Source organism: Halichoerus grypus, chromosome 4, assembly GCF_964656455.1.
Source record: "Halichoerus grypus chromosome 4, mHalGry1.hap1.1, whole genome shotgun sequence".
Classification (NCBI taxonomy): domain Eukaryota; kingdom Metazoa; phylum Chordata; class Mammalia; order Carnivora; family Phocidae; genus Halichoerus; species Halichoerus grypus.
In genome coordinates, this window is record NC_135715.1 from 139,661,619 (window position 1) to 139,682,937 (window position 21,319).

The 21,319-nt window shown below is 44.4% G+C and overlaps 1 protein-coding gene across 1 annotated transcript in view; it reads right to left on the bottom strand.

The window, feature by feature from the left end:
* Positions 1-300: 300 nt before the first annotated feature.
* PDE11A (phosphodiesterase 11A) overlaps positions 301-21,319 on the bottom strand; it is a 390,891-nt gene continuing 369,872 nt past the window's right edge. Inside the window, exon 20 of the mRNA XM_036099160.2 lies at positions 301-1,317. Coding sequence (XP_035955053.2) covers positions 1,159-1,317 — 159 coding nt within the window. The 3' untranslated portion in view covers positions 301-1,158. The remainder of the gene's footprint in view (positions 1,318-21,319) is intronic.

Below are 21,319 nucleotides of genomic sequence, written 5' to 3' on the forward strand. Positions count from 1 at the left end.
GAAGTCTAGCTTCTAGTCCAGTGTTCTTTGGACAAATCAAACCACATCCTTAATCTCTCAGGTAAAATGGGGAGCAAAGTAGTTTTGTAGTCATTCCATCAATTTAATATCGTTTATTCTAATTATAAACCTAGTTTCCTAGAGAATATTTGTCCTCTGGCCAGACTGTTATTTCTTCACTTTTCAAGCATTATTTCTTACACTTAAGGAAAAATAAAAATCTGGGGACCACTGCATTTGGCTTTAGGTTGGTTTTGGTCGGAACCTTCAATGGTTTACAAAAACTTATCCCTGAAAGAACTCAAGGTAGTCAGTGATCGTTCTCCATGGTTCTGCTGTGTCTGTAAAATGTCCCTGCTGTTGGGAATAGTTCCTAAGTATTCATGTGTCACCTGTGGTAAATCCAGCTATGGACTTCCTTTCATCCCTCCTTTAATTAAAGTCTCTTAACCCATTCCTCCTGGGAGAAGACTTGGTCTACAACGAAGGTTGAATTTTAAAAAACTGAAAAAGGGGACCGCAATCCCCATGGAGTGTTATGAATGTTGTATAAACACCAGTCACACAAACACATCTGCTATCTCCCTACTATGGGCCTTTTAGGGAAAAACTAGACATGATTGGTATTTGTAAGGATACTATAGTTTATCTCTTAGGGAGGCAATTCTAAAGGCTCTGATCCATCATTAAGAAGCTTTAGGATAAAAATAAGATACCTCTACAGAATACAAAGTGGGATTCTTGGGACAATGTGGCACGAAAGAGCGCTGAGAGGATGCAAAGGCAGGCGTTGCGTGGCCTGTAACAAATCAAGGGCGAGATCGGAAGTGAAGCAGCGCTAAGGGCGTCCTCACTGCTCCTGGCTCCCTGGGCCGGGAAGGAGCAGGGCCGGCTGTCCTCAGGCGCCGGCTCGTCTGCCCAGCGCCCCGGCTCAGCCTCAGGCTCTGGGTGCTCGGCGGCCGGCCGCCTGTTGCTCTGTCCCTCCGGGCCGCGCGCTCCTCTGCTGACCCCACTTCAAGGGGAAAGCCCAGGCGTGCTTCCCCGCGCAAACTGAGACTCCGTCTGCCTGAGCGAAAAAGGGCAAAGGGATGCCGCGGACTGGACCGAGGCCGGCCCTTCAGGACACGGTCATTCTGCGGCGGCCGCGAAGCTGGACGGTTAGTTTCTGTCTTCCCCGGCGGCCGGCAAGAGGCTGGCGGAGGAGGGGGAGGCGGCCGACGCCAGCAGCCTTTTCTGGTGCAGCTCTTCCCACTTACTTCTGTTAGCCGCCACGGAATCCAGCATCGGCTTCAGTTTCACATTGACCTTCACCAACGCCTGAAGTAAAACAAAAACACAGGTGGAGGAGAGGAACCCGAGTCACTGACACGGTTTTCCAGCTTTCACTGGCTAGGACAGTGGAAACTGGCTGCAAGAAATGAAAAGTGATAATTATTTTGGTAAACACGAGCTATTTACAAGAAGCAAATATGCATGTAACGCCATTGTGTTACATTAATAGAGCCCATAGGGAAAATGGAAAAATAAGACGGGGTGGGGTGGGGGGGCTATGTACTACTAGGGTGCCAGCCAGTTAGATTATGATCCTGTTTTTAATCCACAGCAGACCAGACAGGACACAAAATATCCAGCTCACACATGACTACTAATATGTATATTGTCGCCTGCCATGGAGACTTCCAGATCTCAGTAGACCATGAACTTCAGTTTTGACCAAGATACACCTTCCATTTGCTCCACCACAGATGGTGCTGGGTGGACTCACCGGATAAGAAAGGCCAGGTAACATCCTGAAAGAAGAGAAGGTGCTCATTTTTCCCATGAAGGATCTGGGAGCCGTGCTACATGTACAGATGCGGATGTGAACACGCACGGAGATGGACGCGAGAGAAGGGAGACAGGAGTGGGGAAGAGAGGGCCAGGGTGCCTCAGAGGGCAGGATGGAAGAGGACGTGCAGGCTGAGGCTGGAGGCCAACCCAGGATTCAGGGTCCTACTTGCAGGAGACTCTCCTAAATATTTTCTCCTTTACTTAATTTTGAAATTTATTTATTTATTTATTTACTTACTTACTTATTTATTTATTTGACAGAGAGAGACACAACGAGAGAGGGAACACAAGCAGGGGGAGTGGGAGAGGAAGAAGCAGGCTTCTGGCTGAGCAGGGAGCCCGATGCGGGGCTCGATTCCAGGACCCCGAGATCATGACCTGAGACAAAGGCAGACGCTTAAGGACTGAGCCACCCAGGCGCCCTACTTAATTTTGTTATTAAAAAAAAAAAGAGTCCCCTACTCCTTAATGGTATAAACTTCTAGCTTTACAAAACTTGGATGGCCTCTATCATGGAACAAAGCAATGAATAAAACAAGGATGGTGGAGGTGTGGGGGTGTTAGTCTATGGAAAGATAGTGTTCCTGCCCAATGCCTAGGGTCTGCGTGCTGTGGCCACAGATGATCCCCCCCACCCCCTGCTCCATGTAGACACCTTGCAGGTGTGTCCCCTTCATCCCAAGGGGAACAAAGCCACTGCAATGTTAGCATACCTCTGGAGCAGCCTTCTCCAAGCAGGACGTGTGGTTAGGGGGAGGTTCATAGCAAAGCCTCCCAAAGGAGGAAAGAATAGCCCTTCACGTAGAGGGTGTCCTTCCCTAACATGACTGCAAATCACCAGTTAGACCTGATCTATCCCCTCAAATAGCCCTCACTGCAGGACATGAGTTAAATGCAACTGGGTGTTAGTTAAGTGGCTGTTGAAAAGCCCAGAAGTAACGACGGATCCTACTGGGCTGTGAGCCCTTCAACCTGGCTGAAGTGGGGTCCCTTCACACGGACATCTTTTAAATGGAGCATATTCTCTCTCTTAAAAGCGGTCTTTATCACACCAACCAACATTCAATTCTAAATCAGATTTATTAGCCATTCCATACGAAAATAAAACATAGCAACATAATAACTCAGGTAGTGATCAAAATCCCCTTTATTTTCATGAGAAAAATGCAGGTTACTGCTTTCTGCTCAATGCACAGTGTTTTTATTTGGACAATAGTGTGGGGTAGCAACGAATGCCATGGTTTTATTTAGTATAGTTTGGCACTGGTCTTCTTCACTCTGATCAAGCCTTTTAATTAAACTGACTACTATAATTCCTATGGAAATTAGTGTTTATGTTATTTTCCTGCTACAAAAGCATTTCTCTAGAACTTATTTTTTTTTTTTAATCCCAGGAGCACAAATTGGAATTTTTTTCTGCCTGAAATGTAATTAAAAACTCATTTGATTACTATATTTCTGGCTCTGTTTTACTTATTAAATTCCTGTAATCAGTTTTCTTTTATGAAGCTGCTGGGAAATGATCTCAAAAGCAACACATTTTTCTCTTCCTTGGCAGGTTCCCGAGCATTTACTAAATTACATTCATAGCACCTGCCCATGATTCGAATTACTCCACCAATTTATTCCTTAAACCATTTAAGTTTATTTGGCTTAGCCCCAAACAGAGATTTCTTTCCCTTATCTAGCTCTTTGTTGTCTCTCTTGCTACCTTTGTGGTGAATACAAAAAAAAAAAACCAACTGTGGGGGGAGCAGTACATATTTCTCAGAATTCTTTCTCTTTGTTACATAGTCTCTTTAATTAAACACGGAATTGCCATATTAGAATATCGTTTTCCCCTGGCAGGTGCAGGTCTAGGCAAAGGTAGCAAAATATCCCATCTTGTGCCATCAGTAAGAGAATTGCTCCTACTATTTAGAAAATACGGATATTCCTAAAAACTTCTCATCAGTGAGTGACGCCTGATGAGTTCTGTGCATATGCTACTTGTTTGCAAGTCTTGTCTGACTTGCTCTTCACGTTGCAAAAGAGAGAGGGCACAAATATCACCCGTCTAGTCACTCTCCATATGTATGCAAAGGGACTCTAAAGGTGGTGTATGTGGCGCCATCAGCCATGGGATGCTGAATCTCCTCTGTGGCAACCCTGCAGTGGGACCCTCAATGTTTACACGTGTCCAGAGGCAGGGAACGCACTACCTCCCAGGTGGTTCTGATTTTAGACTGTTCCGTATATTGAACAGAAACCTATATCCTTGTAACTTCTACCTAATGGTTCTTTAAGCCGGAATCTACTTGAGCACTGTAGGACTGATGACTACTGTGCTGCTTCAAGTGTAGGTCAGGGTTGAGACTGACCTAATACCCCAACTCAGGATGTGCTGCTTACCATCCCTTGGGGCAACTGTCCAGCCCCCAAGCTTGCGCCAGCTCCACCTGGCCCACTGCAGACAGCACCTTGGATCCTTGCCTGCTCCGGGACACAGCCCTGGGCATCTAGTCATCCAAGTGGCTGTGGGACCCCACTTCCTCCCGATTCCATTCACTCTGTTGTTGAGTCCCCTTGGGACCAGCAGCTACGGTTTATTCCACATTTTATTTATGTTTTGAATAAGTAATACATTCCCACAGTCCAAAGGATATAAAGGGTAAAAAGGTATAATGTACAATCTCCCTTCACCCCTGCCTCAGACACTGAGTTTCTTTCCCTAGAGGCAGCCAAAGTTATCAATTTCTTGGGTATCCTTCAAGAAATCTTTTATGCATATGTAAGCACATATAAAAATACATATACACATATATACATGTGTACATAACATCTATATGTATACATATAATACATATGTGTGTATAATTAAGTTGATTCTCCTACCATTTTGGATGTTTCTTTCAGAGATGGAGTGAAATCAAAACTTTGTGGAACAACATTATTATGATGCTTGAGTGAGCCCAAATGTACTGCGTAGGAATTAACACTTGGAGTATATAGAGAGGAGAGGGACCACATTCTAATTTTCTATCGCTATGACACTGAGAGTTTCTTCTGCAGAGCTTAATCTGCTGTGAATCCCATCTACTGTCATTTTCCTCTGAAAAATTGTAGTTTTCATTTCTAGGAGTTTGATTTGGGTGGTTTTTTTATATCTTCCATGACTCTGTTTATCATGCTTGATCTTTTCTCTACCCTTATGAACATATAAAACATAATAAATGTCTTAATGTCCTTCTCTATCAATTCTATGATCTGTATCATTTCTGAGTCTGTATTGATTGATTTTTTTCTCATTATTATGGGCCAGGTTTTCTTGCTTCTTGGCATGCCTGGTAATTCTTTTTTTTTTTTTTTTTTTTTAAGATTTATTTATTTATTTGAGAGAGCGAGAATGAGAGAGAGAGAGAGAGTACATGAGAGGGGGGAGGGTTAGAGGGAGAGGCAGGCTCCCCGCCGAGCAGGGAGCCCGATGCGGGACTCGATCCAGGGACTTCAGGATCATGACCTGAGCCGAAGGCAGTCGCCCAACCAACTGAGCCACCCAGGCGCCCTGCCTGGTAATTCTTGACTGGATATCAGCCATTGTGAATTTTATGCTGTTGTGTGCTGGATTTTTATTTAATCCGTTTGTTTTTGCATTTCTTTAAACATTTTTCAGTTTTGTTCTGGAATGCGGTTAGGTGACTTGGAAATAATGTGGTCCTTTTGAGGCTTGCTTTTAAGCCTTGCTAGGTGGGTCCAGAGCAGCCTTTAGTCTAGGGTTAATGTGGGTCCGGTACCGAGACAATCATCTTCTGAGAACTGTAGCCGGTACCTCATATATTTCAAGGGTTTTCTCTCCTGCTCTGGCTGGTGGGAGCATGGGCTGTTGCCCAGCCTGTGTGAGCTCTGAGCATTGTTCTACTTGTTCCTTTTTGCTGTTTTTTTCCTCAGCCTTAGCAGCTTCCCCACACGCATGTGGTGAACAGCGCTGAAGATGGCTCTGCAGGTCTGTGGAGCGCTCGCGCTCTCTCTCTCGCGCTCTCTCTCTTGCTCTCTCTCTCTCTCTCTCTCGTCTCGTAGCTGTCTCCTCCCTGGTCCTCTTGCCTGGGAACTCCAACCTCCTTGGCCTCCCCAGACTCGGGGCTCTGCCTCGTCAGCTCAGTGAGACCGGGTTTCCCTCCGTGTGCGGTGGCGGAAGCACCGGCGAGCGGGGAGCGGGGAGCGGGGACAACTGCAGGGCTCACTTCGTTTGCTCCCCTCTCTCAGGAACCACTATGTTGGGCTACGTGCTGCCCGTGTCCTCTGTCAACTCTCGTTTCGCTCCTTCCCGGTCACTGTCTCCCGGCCAGCACTGGAAGTCCCTTAGCAGCGGTTCTAAACGGCTCCATCTGGGGGACGACGCCGGAGCCCCCACGGGAGCGGGCACAGGGCCTCTCAGCCTTGCGTCGGTAGCAGCTCCGGCAGCGGCCCTGGGGAGCAAGGACCCGCACACCGAGGCAGGGGGAAGGCGCGAGGCTAGGCCGGCGGCCCGTGGCTGAGAGCGGGGTCAGGGCGTTCTGACCTGCTGCAGAAAGCTGCTATAAAAACAACCCCAGAACGACCCTCTTGGGAAATGAATATAGTATTCTCTCTTATTACCACGATTCCTGAGACTACGTTCTGTTTTGTTTTGTTATCCGTTCACGGAGCTGCTAGGAGTCGGATTCTGGCCCTGCTTTCCCTCCGCCGTCATGTCCACACCTGCTACCTTGTGGCCCGGCGCGGACTTACTAGCAGGCCGCAGTCACTTCTTAGAACTCGGCCGCTCCATAGACCGGGCACATGGGGGACAAGGGAATCAACCAAGAGAAAGCCACGTTCTCAGAAAAAGTCATTACTCCTCTACTCTGTTGTTGGAAGGGGGCCTAAAGGAGCACCAGCAAATTAAAACCACATTTGTCTTTGAACTTGAAAATGTCCAACTATGTCATTAAGGTCTTTTCAAAACTTTGAGGGAGTTATCTGAGCTGGCTATTCATTTATTTTTTTAAAAGGCCAAAGAGAGAAGATGGTTTTCACTTCCTATGGTTGAATTATGTAATTCCAGAATGCTGGCAATAAGATTTAGTATTTTCTGCCTTCCTTTATCCCCACCTTACCCAAGAGAAATATTCAGAAACTAAGAGGTACAATACATGGTAGAAAACAACGAATTTAAAGTATTTCTTTGGGGCGCCTGGGTGGCTCACATGGTTAAGCGTCTGCCCTTGGCTCGGGTCATGATCCCAGGGTCCTGGGATCGAGCCCCGCATCCGGGCTCCCTGCTCAGTGGGGAGTCTGCTTCTCCCTCTCCCTCTGCCCCTCCCCCTGCTTGTGTTCCCTCTCTCAAACAAATACATAAATTTTTTAAAAAATTGAAAAAGTATTTCTTTAATATCAATTTTTTTATAAAATATAAAATTAGACTTGGAGCCCGTCTCAACTGTTTGAGGCAATATCCCTGTTATGAAGATATGATCACTTTTACTACCATGATTATTTACTTTGTGAGTGAAAATGTCAAAAAGCCCATTTGAGAGTTGGTATCTTGAAATGGAAAATCACTGATGATATGACCAGCTGCTGTCATTTCTGCTCAGACCTTCAACAGGAGGGGCAGGAGAGCATGCGTGGTGGCAGGCCCTGAGAGTCTCTTGGATTCATGTGACTGGCCAGAGCATCTCTGAGGAACAAAGAAGGCTTCTCCTGAAGGTATGTGCCTTCAGAAAGAAGGGGCCAATTGTGGGAGCAAATCCAAACGTCTAAATTGTCCAACTGCTATATTTCTTGATTCCCAGAGGTTAAGATTATTCATGATTCAAGCTAACATAGTCCTGAATTTTCCATGCCACGTGGCAGTGGTGAAGTTGGCTAAGGATCACGGTTGGCTTGCCAGCCTTCCACTCTTCTGTCGCATTGCCAAGGCCACAGACAGTGAACTGCTTGTCCAGAACTGAATTCGTCACCTTCTTCCCAACTTTCTTCTTCAGTTTACTCTTTCGGGGAACTGAGCATTATCACCTCCACCCAACTGCTCAGCCCAGAAATCTTTGAGCCATCCGTGACATCTCCCTCCCCCCCCCCCCCACAAACTTATCACCAGGTCCTGTCAATCCTGCTTCCAAAGTGTCTTTTCGTGTCAGTCTCTTGACATGTCTCCAACCCTGGTTTAGAAGACCATCATCTTCTCAACTGCTCTAACCTGCTCCTCTCCTACCGGGATGCCTGCCTTCCCCTCCCCTCCCCATCCAATTAACCATCCACGTTGTAGCCACAGACCCCAGCTGGTCCCTCTCTACCCCGAGCCTTTCAGTGGCTCCCATCTGATATGAATGTGCTGGAAGACTCCATCGGAAAAAGAGAATTGTGGTATTAAAAGAGAATGGAATCCAGAAACAACACAGGAGAGGAAAAAAACCCCATAAAACCCAATGGAAAACTTGGGTTAAGGTACAAAAGCAGAATTTTGAAATGCCCAAATAATCCCATCAAGTTTTCTAGAAAACCTGAAATTCACATCTTTCTATGCATCTTTCTAACATCTTCCTGAGTAAAAAAAAAAAAAAAAAAAAAATAAGCCAAACTCCACATGGTGTGTTTGGCAGGGGAGTCACCGAAGTGTTACTTACTACATGTGAAAGCAGATGGAGCTGGCTATGGGGTCCAGATGGGAGGCAGCAAACAGATTCCTCCTAAACTTCACTCTTTCTCTCCCCAGGTCAATAGCCTTTGAAACTCAAGGTTGTGTAAAAATTAATTAGCATTAAATTGCTTAAGATAATGTATTAACTACCATAGGAAGCTTCCAGCAGTTTTTAAAACTTGCTTCGAAAAATGAATAATCAAATAATGGTGAACACAGAAGCAAGCCAAGACTTCTGTGAATAAATGTTTTTAAACATTCACATTAAAGATACCTACTTTAAAATAAATCTTTAGTGGGTACTTTGCTAAAGTCAGAAAGTTAATAATAATCATTTACATACATTACACATGTAACTATGCCAGGCACCGTGTACTATTGGCTTCTTCCCAGGCTAGAATGCAATGGAACTCAAAGGGCTCTAGCCTTATGACTTCTGCTCCATTTGGGGACAGAGTCATTTACTCTGCCAGGACTCTGGTATCTCTAACAGAGATTGCTAGTTGCCTTCCAAATATGCATTTCAGCCTCCCCTGACCTTAGGAATGGCCGGGGAGGTATAAGCAGAATTCATGAGGAAGAGTTTCTGAGAAAACTCTTAAATGGGAGTTTATTCAGCTGGAAGGTGCATCCTTTTGTTCTTGGTCCTATCTCGTTCTCGGTGCTGGAATATTAACATGATGGCTGGAGCTATAGTGGCCACTTTGCGACTATGAGGCAACCTTAAGTATGGCAGCCACATGCTAAGGAAAGACAAACAGGGACTGGGTCTCTGATGTCTATGGAACTACCATATCATAGCAGTCTAAAGTGGACTTCTCTGGATTATTTTGAAGGAGAGAGAAAAAGAAATTTCTATTTTGTTTAGCTGTTGTGATTTCAGATCTCTATTACTAGCAGCTGCATGCAATATCTAATTGAGAGAACTGATGTCATGTTGTAGGTCTCTATTTTCTGTTGAACTGTGCAGGTGTCAGAGAATTCTAGTTGATTCCTTGCACTGTGGAATTATGAGTTAACTTTTTATGACAGCAGGTTATAAGTGAACTGTAAGAGACAGAACCTTTACTGTTCCTCTGATAATAAAATCCATTCCGTGTGCTCTGAGTATGCACATAATTCAGGCCTGACTAACAGGAGTGCCTCATTAATTGGTGTAAGAATAGGGTTGTGGCCCAAGCTAAGGCAATCAGAGCTCTCTCTAAGTTTTACCTGGAACTGCTAGAAATGAGGTTTTCCTTTTCATGCTTCTTTTGGTGTGATAATACCTATAATAGACATGTGACATTAGAGCTGTCAGGATGTGTGAGGAAAGCCTGGTTGAGAATGAAGCCAAAACATATGTAGGAGGCAGAGGAAAGGGGACACATCTTATGGTATCTTTTGAATCCCCCGGCTCTAGCTCTGTGCCGCCAGCCACATGTGCCTCTCAGCTTCCCAGTTACTTGAGCCAATCAATTCCCATTTCTGCTCAGACTAATCTGGGTGAGTTTCTGAGCTCCAAATAGTCTTTTGCTGTTGTCATTTGTTTTTCTCTGTCACCCCCAGAATTACTTGAGCTTGAACCCCCCCCCCCCACCCCGCCACCAGACTTTGAACTGGTGGCTCCCATAAGGAAGTCTCAGCTTCCTCAGCACACAAAGTTGCTGCTGACACTCACTGGGCAGTGCTCTTTACCAAATTAGTGAGGGTCAGAGATCAGCTAGCAGTTCTCTCCCTTCTCCTTGAATCCCAGGAGTCTACCAAACAGACTCTTTAAAAGGTTGCTCATTCTTGGCCTGCCATGTTATGGGGACTCAGAAAGTGCTAACGGTGTACGCCAATTCCCTCTGGTGGCAAAGTCAGCAGGCCTGTGGAATTTCAGCTTCCAACGAAGGAATACTCAAAGGAATCGGGAGTTGCCATCCATGCAGCATGGATTTTCCCTGTAGACCAGGTGAGCTCTGACAGAAAGGACAAACAGCAATGAGCTGTTACTTTCTCTTTAGTGGGAGTTCACTATTACCCCATGTTTGTCATATCGGGTGAGATGCTTTCTCCATTTGAGAAAACTATTTTTCTATACATGTGCAGTAACAGCTTGGCTGAGTCCAAATTTTGCAAATGCCAAAAAGTATTGTCAGATCTTTCTGAAATCTTTTAGTGATACTTGAGATCTTAAAATCTAAATAATGTGAGGCAGTTACCTGAACAGCAATAAAGATGATAAAGCCACGGAGGTAATGCTTATTATGAGGGCACGCGAGCTCATTAGAATCCAATGGAAGAGTGATTCAGACCTATAATCAGAATCCTAAGGGCATAGTCTGGCCAGGTTATAACACTGATGTTTGTAGCATCAATGTCTAATAGCCTGAAAGCTAATGATAGTACTAGTAATAACTTAGGAAGAGAGCCTTTTCTTTCTGAGGTGTGAAGCAGATGCCTATAGAGGTGAAGATGCTAAAATGCTTGATACCTATCTTCTCTCCCTCTTTTCTTTCCATTTCCATTCCCTTCCGACCTCTCAGGTTATGTGTTTTGCTTACTTTATTTATACGCTCAAGGGATTCCTCTGTGGAAAATGATACTTACAAATGACATTAACATTCTGAATTCATGAGGCAGGAATTTTTGTCTCTCTTGGGATAAACAGCATTGTTACTTCCATCAGAGAGGGCAAGAGTCTTAAACTCAAAAAACAAAACAAACAAACAAAAAACCCTCAAATGTCTACAAGGACAGGCCGGGACAGTTAATGCATGAAATAAGCTGCACGAGACAGCTGGCAATGGTGGGGCCTCCGGCAAACTGGACCGTTTACAGTTTTAAAAACAGCGTTCAACTGAATGAAACAGGTCTGTGGGCTGAGTCAATTCCGTGGGCTGCCATCTGCCTGCCGTGACAGACAGGAAAACCCGTCTTGCCATAATGAACTCACTACTGAGTACTGAATGTGTCCCATGTTCCAGGCTCCATTCGAGGATCTCTCCGTATTTGAGCGGACGAAACCCTGCAATGGTGCTGGCAGATTGGTATTGTTCATCCCGTTCTGACAGATGAGGAACCTTAGACTGGGGGAAATGAAGTCAAAGGCACCAGAGTGAACATGGTTAAAATACAGCAGAGCTGGAATGTCAGTCGTGGCCTGCCTGAGTACAAAGCCCGTGGAAGGGATCTCACTGGGATGCTGGTAACGACAGGTATCTCTCCCACCTAACTGCAGTGTCAGGCGAGTGGAGTGACTCTTTTGTTTTGGGGTCTGGGACACTGTTTCAGGACAAACCCACAGGACGGAGACCGCCTCCCTGAGTAATGTAGAAACACCATCTCCCAAACATTAGGTGCGGACAGTGAATCTTTTATCTGTGACTCATCTACTCTATCCTGCCCTGGGAAAATAAAACAAGGGTTTTAAGTAGTAAATAACAGGCAGGCCCAAAGATAGCTTGTGTAAATGGGAACAAGGAGAACCGCCTCTTCTGTTATAATGAGCCCCTCTAGGATACTGTCCTAAGTTATCCTGTTGGTTGGGTTTTTAGAACATATTGGTAGCTAATCAATCACGTTCATTGTGTAGGCAACATCTGACTTGGAAGGAATGGTTGCTGACCCAGAAGCCACAGCCTCTGATGAATGGGACTTCACACCAGAGGTGGCTGGAACATGTAACTAAAGCTCAGCCACATGGTAACAGTCCTCCCCTCCATGCACCGGGATGTTTTCCGGTAAAACTGGGCCATCTGCGATTTTATAGAAATATATAGACTCGATTATTTTGGCCAAGTTCAATGTGTAAGAAGGACCATTTAAACATTTTTAGTTTGTTGAGCTACAGGCATTCTGTGTGGACTTCTCATGTACCTTGAATCCTAAGCTTCCCCAAACAGAATGGATAGGGCGCCTCTGTAAAAATATGGAATTGCAATTCCATGCCTTTGGCGTGAATGGTGTTCTGAGAAAGGTGCTATGGAGCCTTCAAGAAAGGATTCTAGAATACTCCACTAACATTTTGCTCTTCGATTTTTCAGCCTATATTTGAGCATTTCAGAAGAGTCAAAACACTAATTATTGGTACTGATGAACCGCTTAGTGAGCACCATGCAAATGATTATGGAACATTTCTTGTGAGGCTTTATAGGTGGTCCTCATGCTCAGTACCACACAGGCTCAGGTTTGAGACAAGAAGGAGCCCTCAAAGCCTGTGCACCCCAATGTTCCACATCTACAGAGCACCAGATCCAAAGCACCCGTGAGAAATCCAAGATCCTTGGGACAAAAATCCTCTAGTACTTGGTGGTTTCTCTCTGTATGGTAAGAGAACCTTCTTCTTCTTAATTTTATAAGATAATGAAGAAAGTGAGAGTTTGGAGAGAAAGAATAGGAAGACAAGAAAAGGAATATTTTGCACACACCACTGGGTATATGAGGAGGATGTTCATTAGCTGGCCTTCTCTTTGTCCAAAGAAAGAGGCCAAGCTGGTCACTTTAAGACCTGGTTGAGGCATGCTATTGTGGCTTTTCTTTAATTACATTGCTAACTTCCCCCAAGGCTAAGATATGGTATGGGGACAGCAGGACCACGACCCTGGATATTTTTTATTACATTACTGAAATGCAGTTTAAGGATGGGAACATCAGGATGTTATGAATAGAAACTTCCTAAGGGGCAACGATTTTCTATCTTTCAATGTTGGGAAGTTTTACAGTCATTTGCCTTCCAAACACTGACCATTTAAAATTAAATAAGCATCCCAATAAAATGACAAACTAGATTTGTTTTTGAACTAAATTCTAAAGCTCACCTGGAAAGATAAACACGCATCCTTAGAAAAATACTGCAAGAGTAATGCTGAAGATGAACTAGGCTTATCATTAAATATATTATAAAAGACATTAATTAAGGTAGTATGACGAGGTGGACAGATTGATAGAACAGAATAGAAAGACTAAGGGGCGCCTGGGTGGCTCAGTTGGTTAAGCGACTGCCTTCGGCTCAGGTCATGATCCTGGAGTCCTGGGATCGAGTCCCACATCAGGCTCCCTGCTCAGCAGGGAGTCTGCTTCTCCCTCTGACCCTCCTCCCTCTCATGCTCTCTGTCTCTCATTGTCTCTCTCGCAAATAAATAAAATCTTAAAAAAAAAAAAAAAGAATAGAAAGACTAAGAATAGAATTAAATTTAAAGAAATTTAGCCTATGATAGAGGTGACTTTTTAAATCCTAAGGAAAAAGACTAGTCAAAAGCTGATGGGAAAACTGGGGAACCATCTGAAAACCTAAAGTTGGATTCTGACCTCATACTTCACATCCAACAAAATAAAGTACAGCCAAATGAATCAGAGGTACAAATATAAAGAAAAAAAAGAAACCATAAAATACTAAAAGATGTTCTGAGAAAAATTCTTAAATGTTATCTTTTGCAATGGGAAAATCATTCTATGCATGACATGAAATCCAGAAGCCACAAAAGAAAAGAGTCATAAATTTGACTACATAAAATCGATATATTTCTGTACAGCATAAACAAAGGGAAAAGGTAAATGACAACCTGGGGAAAATATTTGCCACTTTTGCTACAGATAAAGGTCTATTTCTTTAATATATAGTGAGCGCCTACAAATCAAAAAGACCACCAGCTTAATAGAAAAATGGCAAAAATATGAAGAGTTTACAGAAAAAAATACAAATTGCTCCTAACACGTCTATACTAAAAATATGATTAGACTCATTTATGATATGGAAAATGCAAATGAAAACTATAATGAGATAGATTTTATCCTATCATATTGGCACAATTCAAGAAGTTTGATAACCTAGTGTGTTGGTAAGGGTGTGGAGAGAGGGGCACCTCACATATTGCTGGTGAGAATATAAATTGGTACACACTCCACAGAGGGAAAGTTGGCAATACCTATCAAGATTTCAAATGCCTGTATGCCAAATGGCCAATAATTCTTTTGTGTATTTATCCTACAAATGAAGTATTTATCCTATAAATAAAGTGTGAAGAATGCATTTACAGTAGCAAACTATGAGACATGACATCGGTGTCCTTAATAATTAATTAATTATTGGTTAAATATTTTATTCTTCATCTTTAAAATCTAATACCCTATGGCCATCAAAAAGATGGAAGCAGCTGCTGTCTGGGCACTGGAAGAGGAAAATCTCAAAAATACATCAAGTGTGAAAAAGCATGGTCTGGAGCAGGATATACTTATGTTCATATATGTGCACATACATATATATACGTACACACATACATACACGTATATACATATATATGGGCAGAGAGTGTATATGCATACATATATGCCATATTAGAAAACAGCGTATAAGCAGTATGTATAAAAACAGTGTAAAAACCGACTGTATTTATGCTTTTCTATAGATTGTCTTTAGATGCATACATAAGAAGGTCTTTAGAGGTGGTGGCCCCAGAGGGAGGTGACTGGGGGACAGGAGTGTGAGGAAGGATCACTTTTCTCTAATACTTTTGTGCCTTTTGAATTCTGTTCACTGGATGTGTATAAAGTATTTAACAGTAAGATATTTAAAAATTTTATCATGAACCAATAAAGGAACTAGCAATCTTCGATCACGTGTGAGAATTATTAAATAACAAGTCATCTACCTGATTGTTAATAGTGAAAGAAGGTTTACAGATACAAGGATAAAGAAAAGAAATGCTTAGTTCATGAAGATCGAAATAATTTAGTGTTTCACCACCATAATTCAAGAATTATTTCAGTACGTTAAAGTACGTGGCGATACTGTTATGTATACGTTATAACCCCCTCCCCCAGCCCACTCAGCCACCCACATCACAAATAAGGGCCGACTACCTCATTGATCCTAAACATTTCCTCTGAGAAGCGATCAATGTCCCCTGCCTGGCCATTAAATAGATTTTGAAAAACTCTTCAATCCGTATCAGTCTCATATCCTTATTTAGTTCCTCAAATTTGCCCTCAGCTGGGAATTGGGCAGGCAACTGTGGTTCTGTTGTGTTCACCACTCATTTGAAGGGCCCCATCCATCATCATTTCTAGGCCTTTTCTGATGCAATGTAGCTTGTTCTTTGTCTTTCTTAAAAACTGAATGGCTGTTAAATTATCCATTTATCTTCCTTCAGATTTTCTGTTCAGTTTCTCAGGCCCTCTCAGGGCTGTCTTTTCTACCTTGTTTGCTGACTTTTCATTCCATTTCCCCCGTTCTCCGAGGCATCTTGGTTCACCATGCTGTCCTTCAAAACAAACTCCCTGGTTCGATCTGCTTTCTGCTTGCTGGAAATCGGCATCACTACTCGTGTAGACTTCCTTTTCAAATTTCGTCCCTTCAGGAGAGCCTTGAAAACTCTGAGATTATATGTTTCGAATTTTCCCCATAGATGGCAGGGTGTATTGGGACAAACCATCACTGAAGGTCGAAAGCCTTGGGTTGTAAACCAGCTTTGCCACTATTAAGTCGGGTCACGAGTGACCTTTCAGGTTTCCGCTTTCCCGACCTACAGATTATTTATAAGCTCACTTCTTGTCAAGAATCTTCGTATCACAACAGCATGTTGTCTCCGTGTATAGTGACCCACTGAAGATGTGAGGTTTGTGGCACGTTAAGGCCTACACACACACACACACAAACACACACACACACTCACACACTCAGGTGGCAGCAGGAGCCCAGATTTGGAAGCAGAAAGAATCTAAGCTCTGTCACCTAATAGCTGCGTCTTCTTGGGCAAGATAGAGAAACTCTCCAGCCTCAGCTTTCACATCTGGAAAAGGGGGATAATAGTAGTACCTGGCTTGCTATTGCGAAGAGGATTATATCAGATAATGTTCGGAAAGTCAGACTGGTGCCTGGCACATAGTAAGTGCTCAGGAATGTTATTATAGACTTACAACATCTTAGTAAGCTAGGCAGTTTGGCAGTTACTCAAATTTACAACACCAGCTACTGAAGCTTAGGGGCCATATTAATGATAGTAATAATGACAACTCACATGTATGTATGCATTTCCATGAGCCTCCTCTCCCTTGGTTCAGACTCTTGGAAAGGTTGTTATTAACTATCGTCATTTCCCTTTGCTCCAAGAAGAGAGTCACTTTGTAAGGCCAAAGACTTTAAAAACGTAGCAAAGTGGTGTTACTTTTAGTCCAACCTACAAGCTTGTGGTGATCACCATAAAAAGTCTAAGGAGTGGCTCCTTGGTGGCTCAGTTGGTTAAGCATGTGCCTTGGGCTCAGGTCATGATCCCAGGGTGTTGGGATGGAGTCCTGCATTGGGCTCCCTGCTCAGCGGGGAGTCTGCATCTCCCTCTGCCTCTCCCCCTGCTTGTGCTCTCTCTCTCTCTCTCTCTGTCAAATAAATAAAATCTTAAAAAAAAAAAAAAGTCCGAGGATAGCAAGATTTAGGTTTTATGAGTGTGGAGGGCGGATTTGAAAGGATGCTTATAAAAGCACTCAGCCCCTACTGGCCCGTCTTAGGTCTCCTTTCTGTTTTCCTCTGTCTCATTCTTCTCTGTAGGTCTCTGTTGCTCTCTTTCTCCTTTCCTATTTAGTTTTCGGCCATTCAGAGCATCTGTGGCACTAAGATTATAGACGACATAGGAAGGCAAGGACTTGGAGAATTACTCTTCCTTTTATGTTATTTCATGGTTCTGTGGTTTATCCCTCCCTTTGCTTGTAGGAGGCAGCGGCTGGTAGGCTGAAACTCCCCCCCGATTCACCGGGGTGATTGTGAACAGCAAGTATAACCTCCCTGCTTTCTGAAACGTGAAATAAAGACAGAGCTGCTAACGCCCGCCACAGGGCACCTCAGGAATGGTGGGTTATTTCAGGGCACGCGGAAAGCACAAGGTGCGGAGGGGACGCCAGAGCTTCCCAGCGGCACCGCGGAACCCACTCCTCCCGGTTCCCCGTTTCTGCGCCCCCCGCCCCACCGCAGGCTGTGCTGCCGAGGCCGTCCCGTGGGGTCTCGCTGGAGGTCGGTGGCATAGTGTGTGCGGGGCATTGCAGCTGGGCAACAGAGATGATGAATGCAAATAAGTGTAACGTGCTAGTAAAGGAAAATGCAAAGGGGCCCTGAGGCTGCGGTCTCTACCTGCTGGGAGCAAACTGAGCTTTTACCCGGAGCCTGTCATCTGAGCAGATTCCTCAAGGAAGAGTAGGATTTGCTGGGGGAGAAGAGGGAGAGGTAGGGCGGGCAGTGCGAGCCATGTGCAAAGGCACGGTGTGCGAGCGTGCACGCGCGCGTGTGTGTATGTGTCACGTCGGTGGAGTAGCAGTTTGGGAAATGGCAGGTGGCCAGTTACCTCAAGAGCAGAGGGGACGGAGCAAGGAGGGAGAGAAGGTGAGCAGAGGAAGGTCAAACCCCAGCTTAGACTTTTCCCTCCAGTAACGGGGAGGGAGGGTCTGAAGGACCCACGGTCAAATTTGCTTTCGGAAGATAACTCCCGTGTTGCTTTGGCGGATGGGACTGAGGCCGTGAAACTCGCCAGGGGCTGCTGAGGGTGACAAGGTCTGAGTGGGGACAGAGGACCCAGAGGAAGGAGAAAAATCATGATGTGGCAACGAGAAAATAATAACCGGCACCTGGTCTTGTTTTATAACGTGTTTCTGGGCTTATTGATGATACCAGGTTTTTTAAAGTTGTCTTTTGTTTTTTGTATTTACTGTATCCTCTGAATTCCATTTTCCCTTCGTTGTTTTTGATTTGCTTCCATTCCTTCGTAGTGGAGGCTCTCCTGAAACAGCCTGTGGCCCTTCTCCGTTTGCACAGTTCAAGTGCAAGGCACCCAAGACAGCTCCCAGGCAGTGTGGCCGCCGGAGAAGGGCAGAAGCTGTCCCCGGCTGCGTGCGGCCGCTGGGGGGCATCCTGCGGGGAGCTGACTCTCACTGAGAGCGTCCCAAGGGCAAGTACGTGCGGATCCTTTCTCTGAGGCCACTTTTCTGCTCCTGGGGATGTCTGGCTGTTGGCATCCTGGGTGCAGGGTAGGAGGGCACCTGGGGGTCCAGCCAGTCATTCCACACACTTAATTTGAGCCCCGAATTCTCCCGATGAGTGCTCTGCGGGAAGAGCTCCCTGGTCTCCTGGCTTGGCAGCAGTGACAGAGGTGGGTTTACCTTGGCCGTGTGCGTAGTGAGACTCCACTTACCGGCTTCTAACCTTTCTGCTTATTTCCAGGCTTATGCCGCCACCTCGTTGTTGTGGATCAAATTGTGCCCCCCCCGCCCCCGCCAAGATATGCTGAAGTCCTCACCCTGGTACCTGGGATGTGAGCTTATTTGGAAATAGGATCTTCGCAGATGTAATCAGGTTAAGATGAAGTCATATTGGATTGGATGAGCCCTAAATCCAATGGCTGGTATCCTTATAAGAAGCCCATGGGAAGACACAGGGACACACAGACACGGGGGGAGAATGTCACACGAAGACAGAGGCAGAAATTGGAGTGATGCATCCAGAAGCCAAGTAATACCAAGGATTTCCGGTAACCACCAGAAGCTAAGAGAAAGGCATGGAACAGGTTCTCTCTCAGAACCTCCAGAAGGTATCAACCCTGCCACACCTTGATTTTGGACATCTAGCCTCCAGAACTGTGAGACAATAGATTTCTGTTGTTGTAAGCCACCCAGTTTGCTGTACTTTGTGAGACAGCCCTAGAAAACTAATATACGCCCTCTTGGGGGTACTTGGCCCCTCCGAGTCCTGAGCCTCTCAGGAGTTCCTTCTGAAAGATAGATCAGCTCACTTCCGTCTGCAGACGTTCTGGGATGTTAGTTCCTTGCCAACTTTTAATATTTGAGGAGATCTTATGTCCCCTCACATTCTGTTGTCCTTGAGAGTTTGTTGTTGTTGTTTTTAAAGAAATACAACTTCATTATTTTGAATCACGCTTAATAGTTTTAAATAAGTCAATAAAATAAAAGGTGCTCATTTCAGAATTACCTCTTTTAGCAAAAAGTAAAAGAAAATAGGTAATGACTGAATAAATTATGACAAGTCAACTGATTGGAATACCAGGCTGCTGTTTCAAAGGATACATGAAGGTTATGATAGGAATGTGGATACGTGTTAGGACGTTATGTTACGTGACCAAAGCAGAATACACTAGTGTCTCTGGGTAAATTCGTGTTTATGTGTGGACAGTAGCATAAAGGGGCACCACAGGAAGAAGAGAATGTGAGGTCCTTACTTCTCCTAACAACCTGCTCTTAATGATTCAAGTATTCTGGAAGGCAGTATGTTTTCTCTACTGTGTTCCTTATTTCCTTCCGAGTCTTTGCTAGCGGAGTCCTTAACATCCTTACTTATACTAACAGTCTGTTCAAGGAAATCTAGGTTTTTTTTCTATCACGTTCCTCAAAAATTTTTCACCCTCTTTTCAATACCCAAGAAAGTGTATACCTTTTAAAAAATTCCTTTAGTATTATATTAATGGAAGTCTCAGAAGGATGAGGAGCTAAACTAGTGAGGCCAGCCTGCCATCTTTTATTGACAATGTCAACCCACTTTGCAAGTGAAAGTGTTAGGTCAAGAACAGCTTAACATAATGTATTTCTGAGAGAATTTTCTATAGTAACCAGCTAAACAGAATCCATTAGCCCATTTGGCCTTCTAGGAATTGCTCTCCCCGGAATCTCTACTCTGGTCCCTGTATCCTCCCCTCTGAAGGATTCAGGGTTTTATCTTATAAATGGGAGGTTTACAAAGGTAGAGCACTACTGGTCAGAATGGAATCACTTTTTACTTCCTCAGGGCAGTATAGTGAGAAAAAGCAGCAGATGAAGACAGAGAGGACTTGGATTTGAACTTCTGGCTCTATTCTGTATTAACTGCTTCACTCGAATTAAGTCCATTAGCTTCTGTAGGTTTCGCTTTCCTCATATGTTAAACTTAGACCATTAGACATTATAGGATCCAGAATGAAGTATTTTCTTCTTTCACAATTAGAGTCAAATTAAACTGTGTCTGTAAACGCAGTCAGTATTCAATAAATGTCTGCTTTCTTAAACAATGTGCATAAGGATACCCCATGTCTGTCAGGACTCTAATACTGAACTTCTTTTCCGAGTGCTCAGGCTGATAGAAGTCTTTTTTTTTTTTTTTAAGATTTTATTTATTTATTTGACAGAGAGAGCGAGAGAGGGAACACAAGCAGGGGGAGTGGGAGAGGGAGAAGCAGGCTCCTCGCCAAGCAGGGAGCCCGATGCGGGGCTCCATCCCAGGACCCTGGGATCACGACCTGAGCCGAAGGCAGATGCTTAACCATCTGAGCCACCCAGGCGCCCCTCTGATAGAAGTCTTTAACTTCGTTTTAGATCCTGGCTAACAAAGTCAACCGTTGGGCTGCCATATTGTTTGGTGCATGACGTTGAGAGCCTGGCTCTCTCTGGTCACATGGCCATCTAGCATCTGCTTGCTAGATGAGGCGATGTGTCTTGAGTGATTTATTTCATATTTTTATGGCTGCAGCTCAGATAATTAAATATAAGAGTTGTGATGGCTAGGCATCCAGATAGTGCCTCCTTGAATTCTCTCAGGAAACATTTCGAGTAGTACAGAAGATTCTGTTTGGCAATAGCATAATAAGAATGCTTTATGTTGGGGCACCTGGGTGGCTCAGTCGTTAAGCGTCTGCCTTCAGCTCAGGTCATGATCCCAGGTCCTGGGATCGAGCCCCGCATCGGGCTCCCTGCTCGGCGGGAAGCCTGCTTCTCCCTCTCCCACTCTCCCACTTCCCTCTCTCGCTGTGTCTCTCTGTCAAATAAATAAATAAAATCTTAAAAAAAAAAAGAATGCTTTATGTTTATCTCATGCTTCACGTCCCACGAGCTCAAGCAATGCTGACCTTCTAAATGCACATTAAA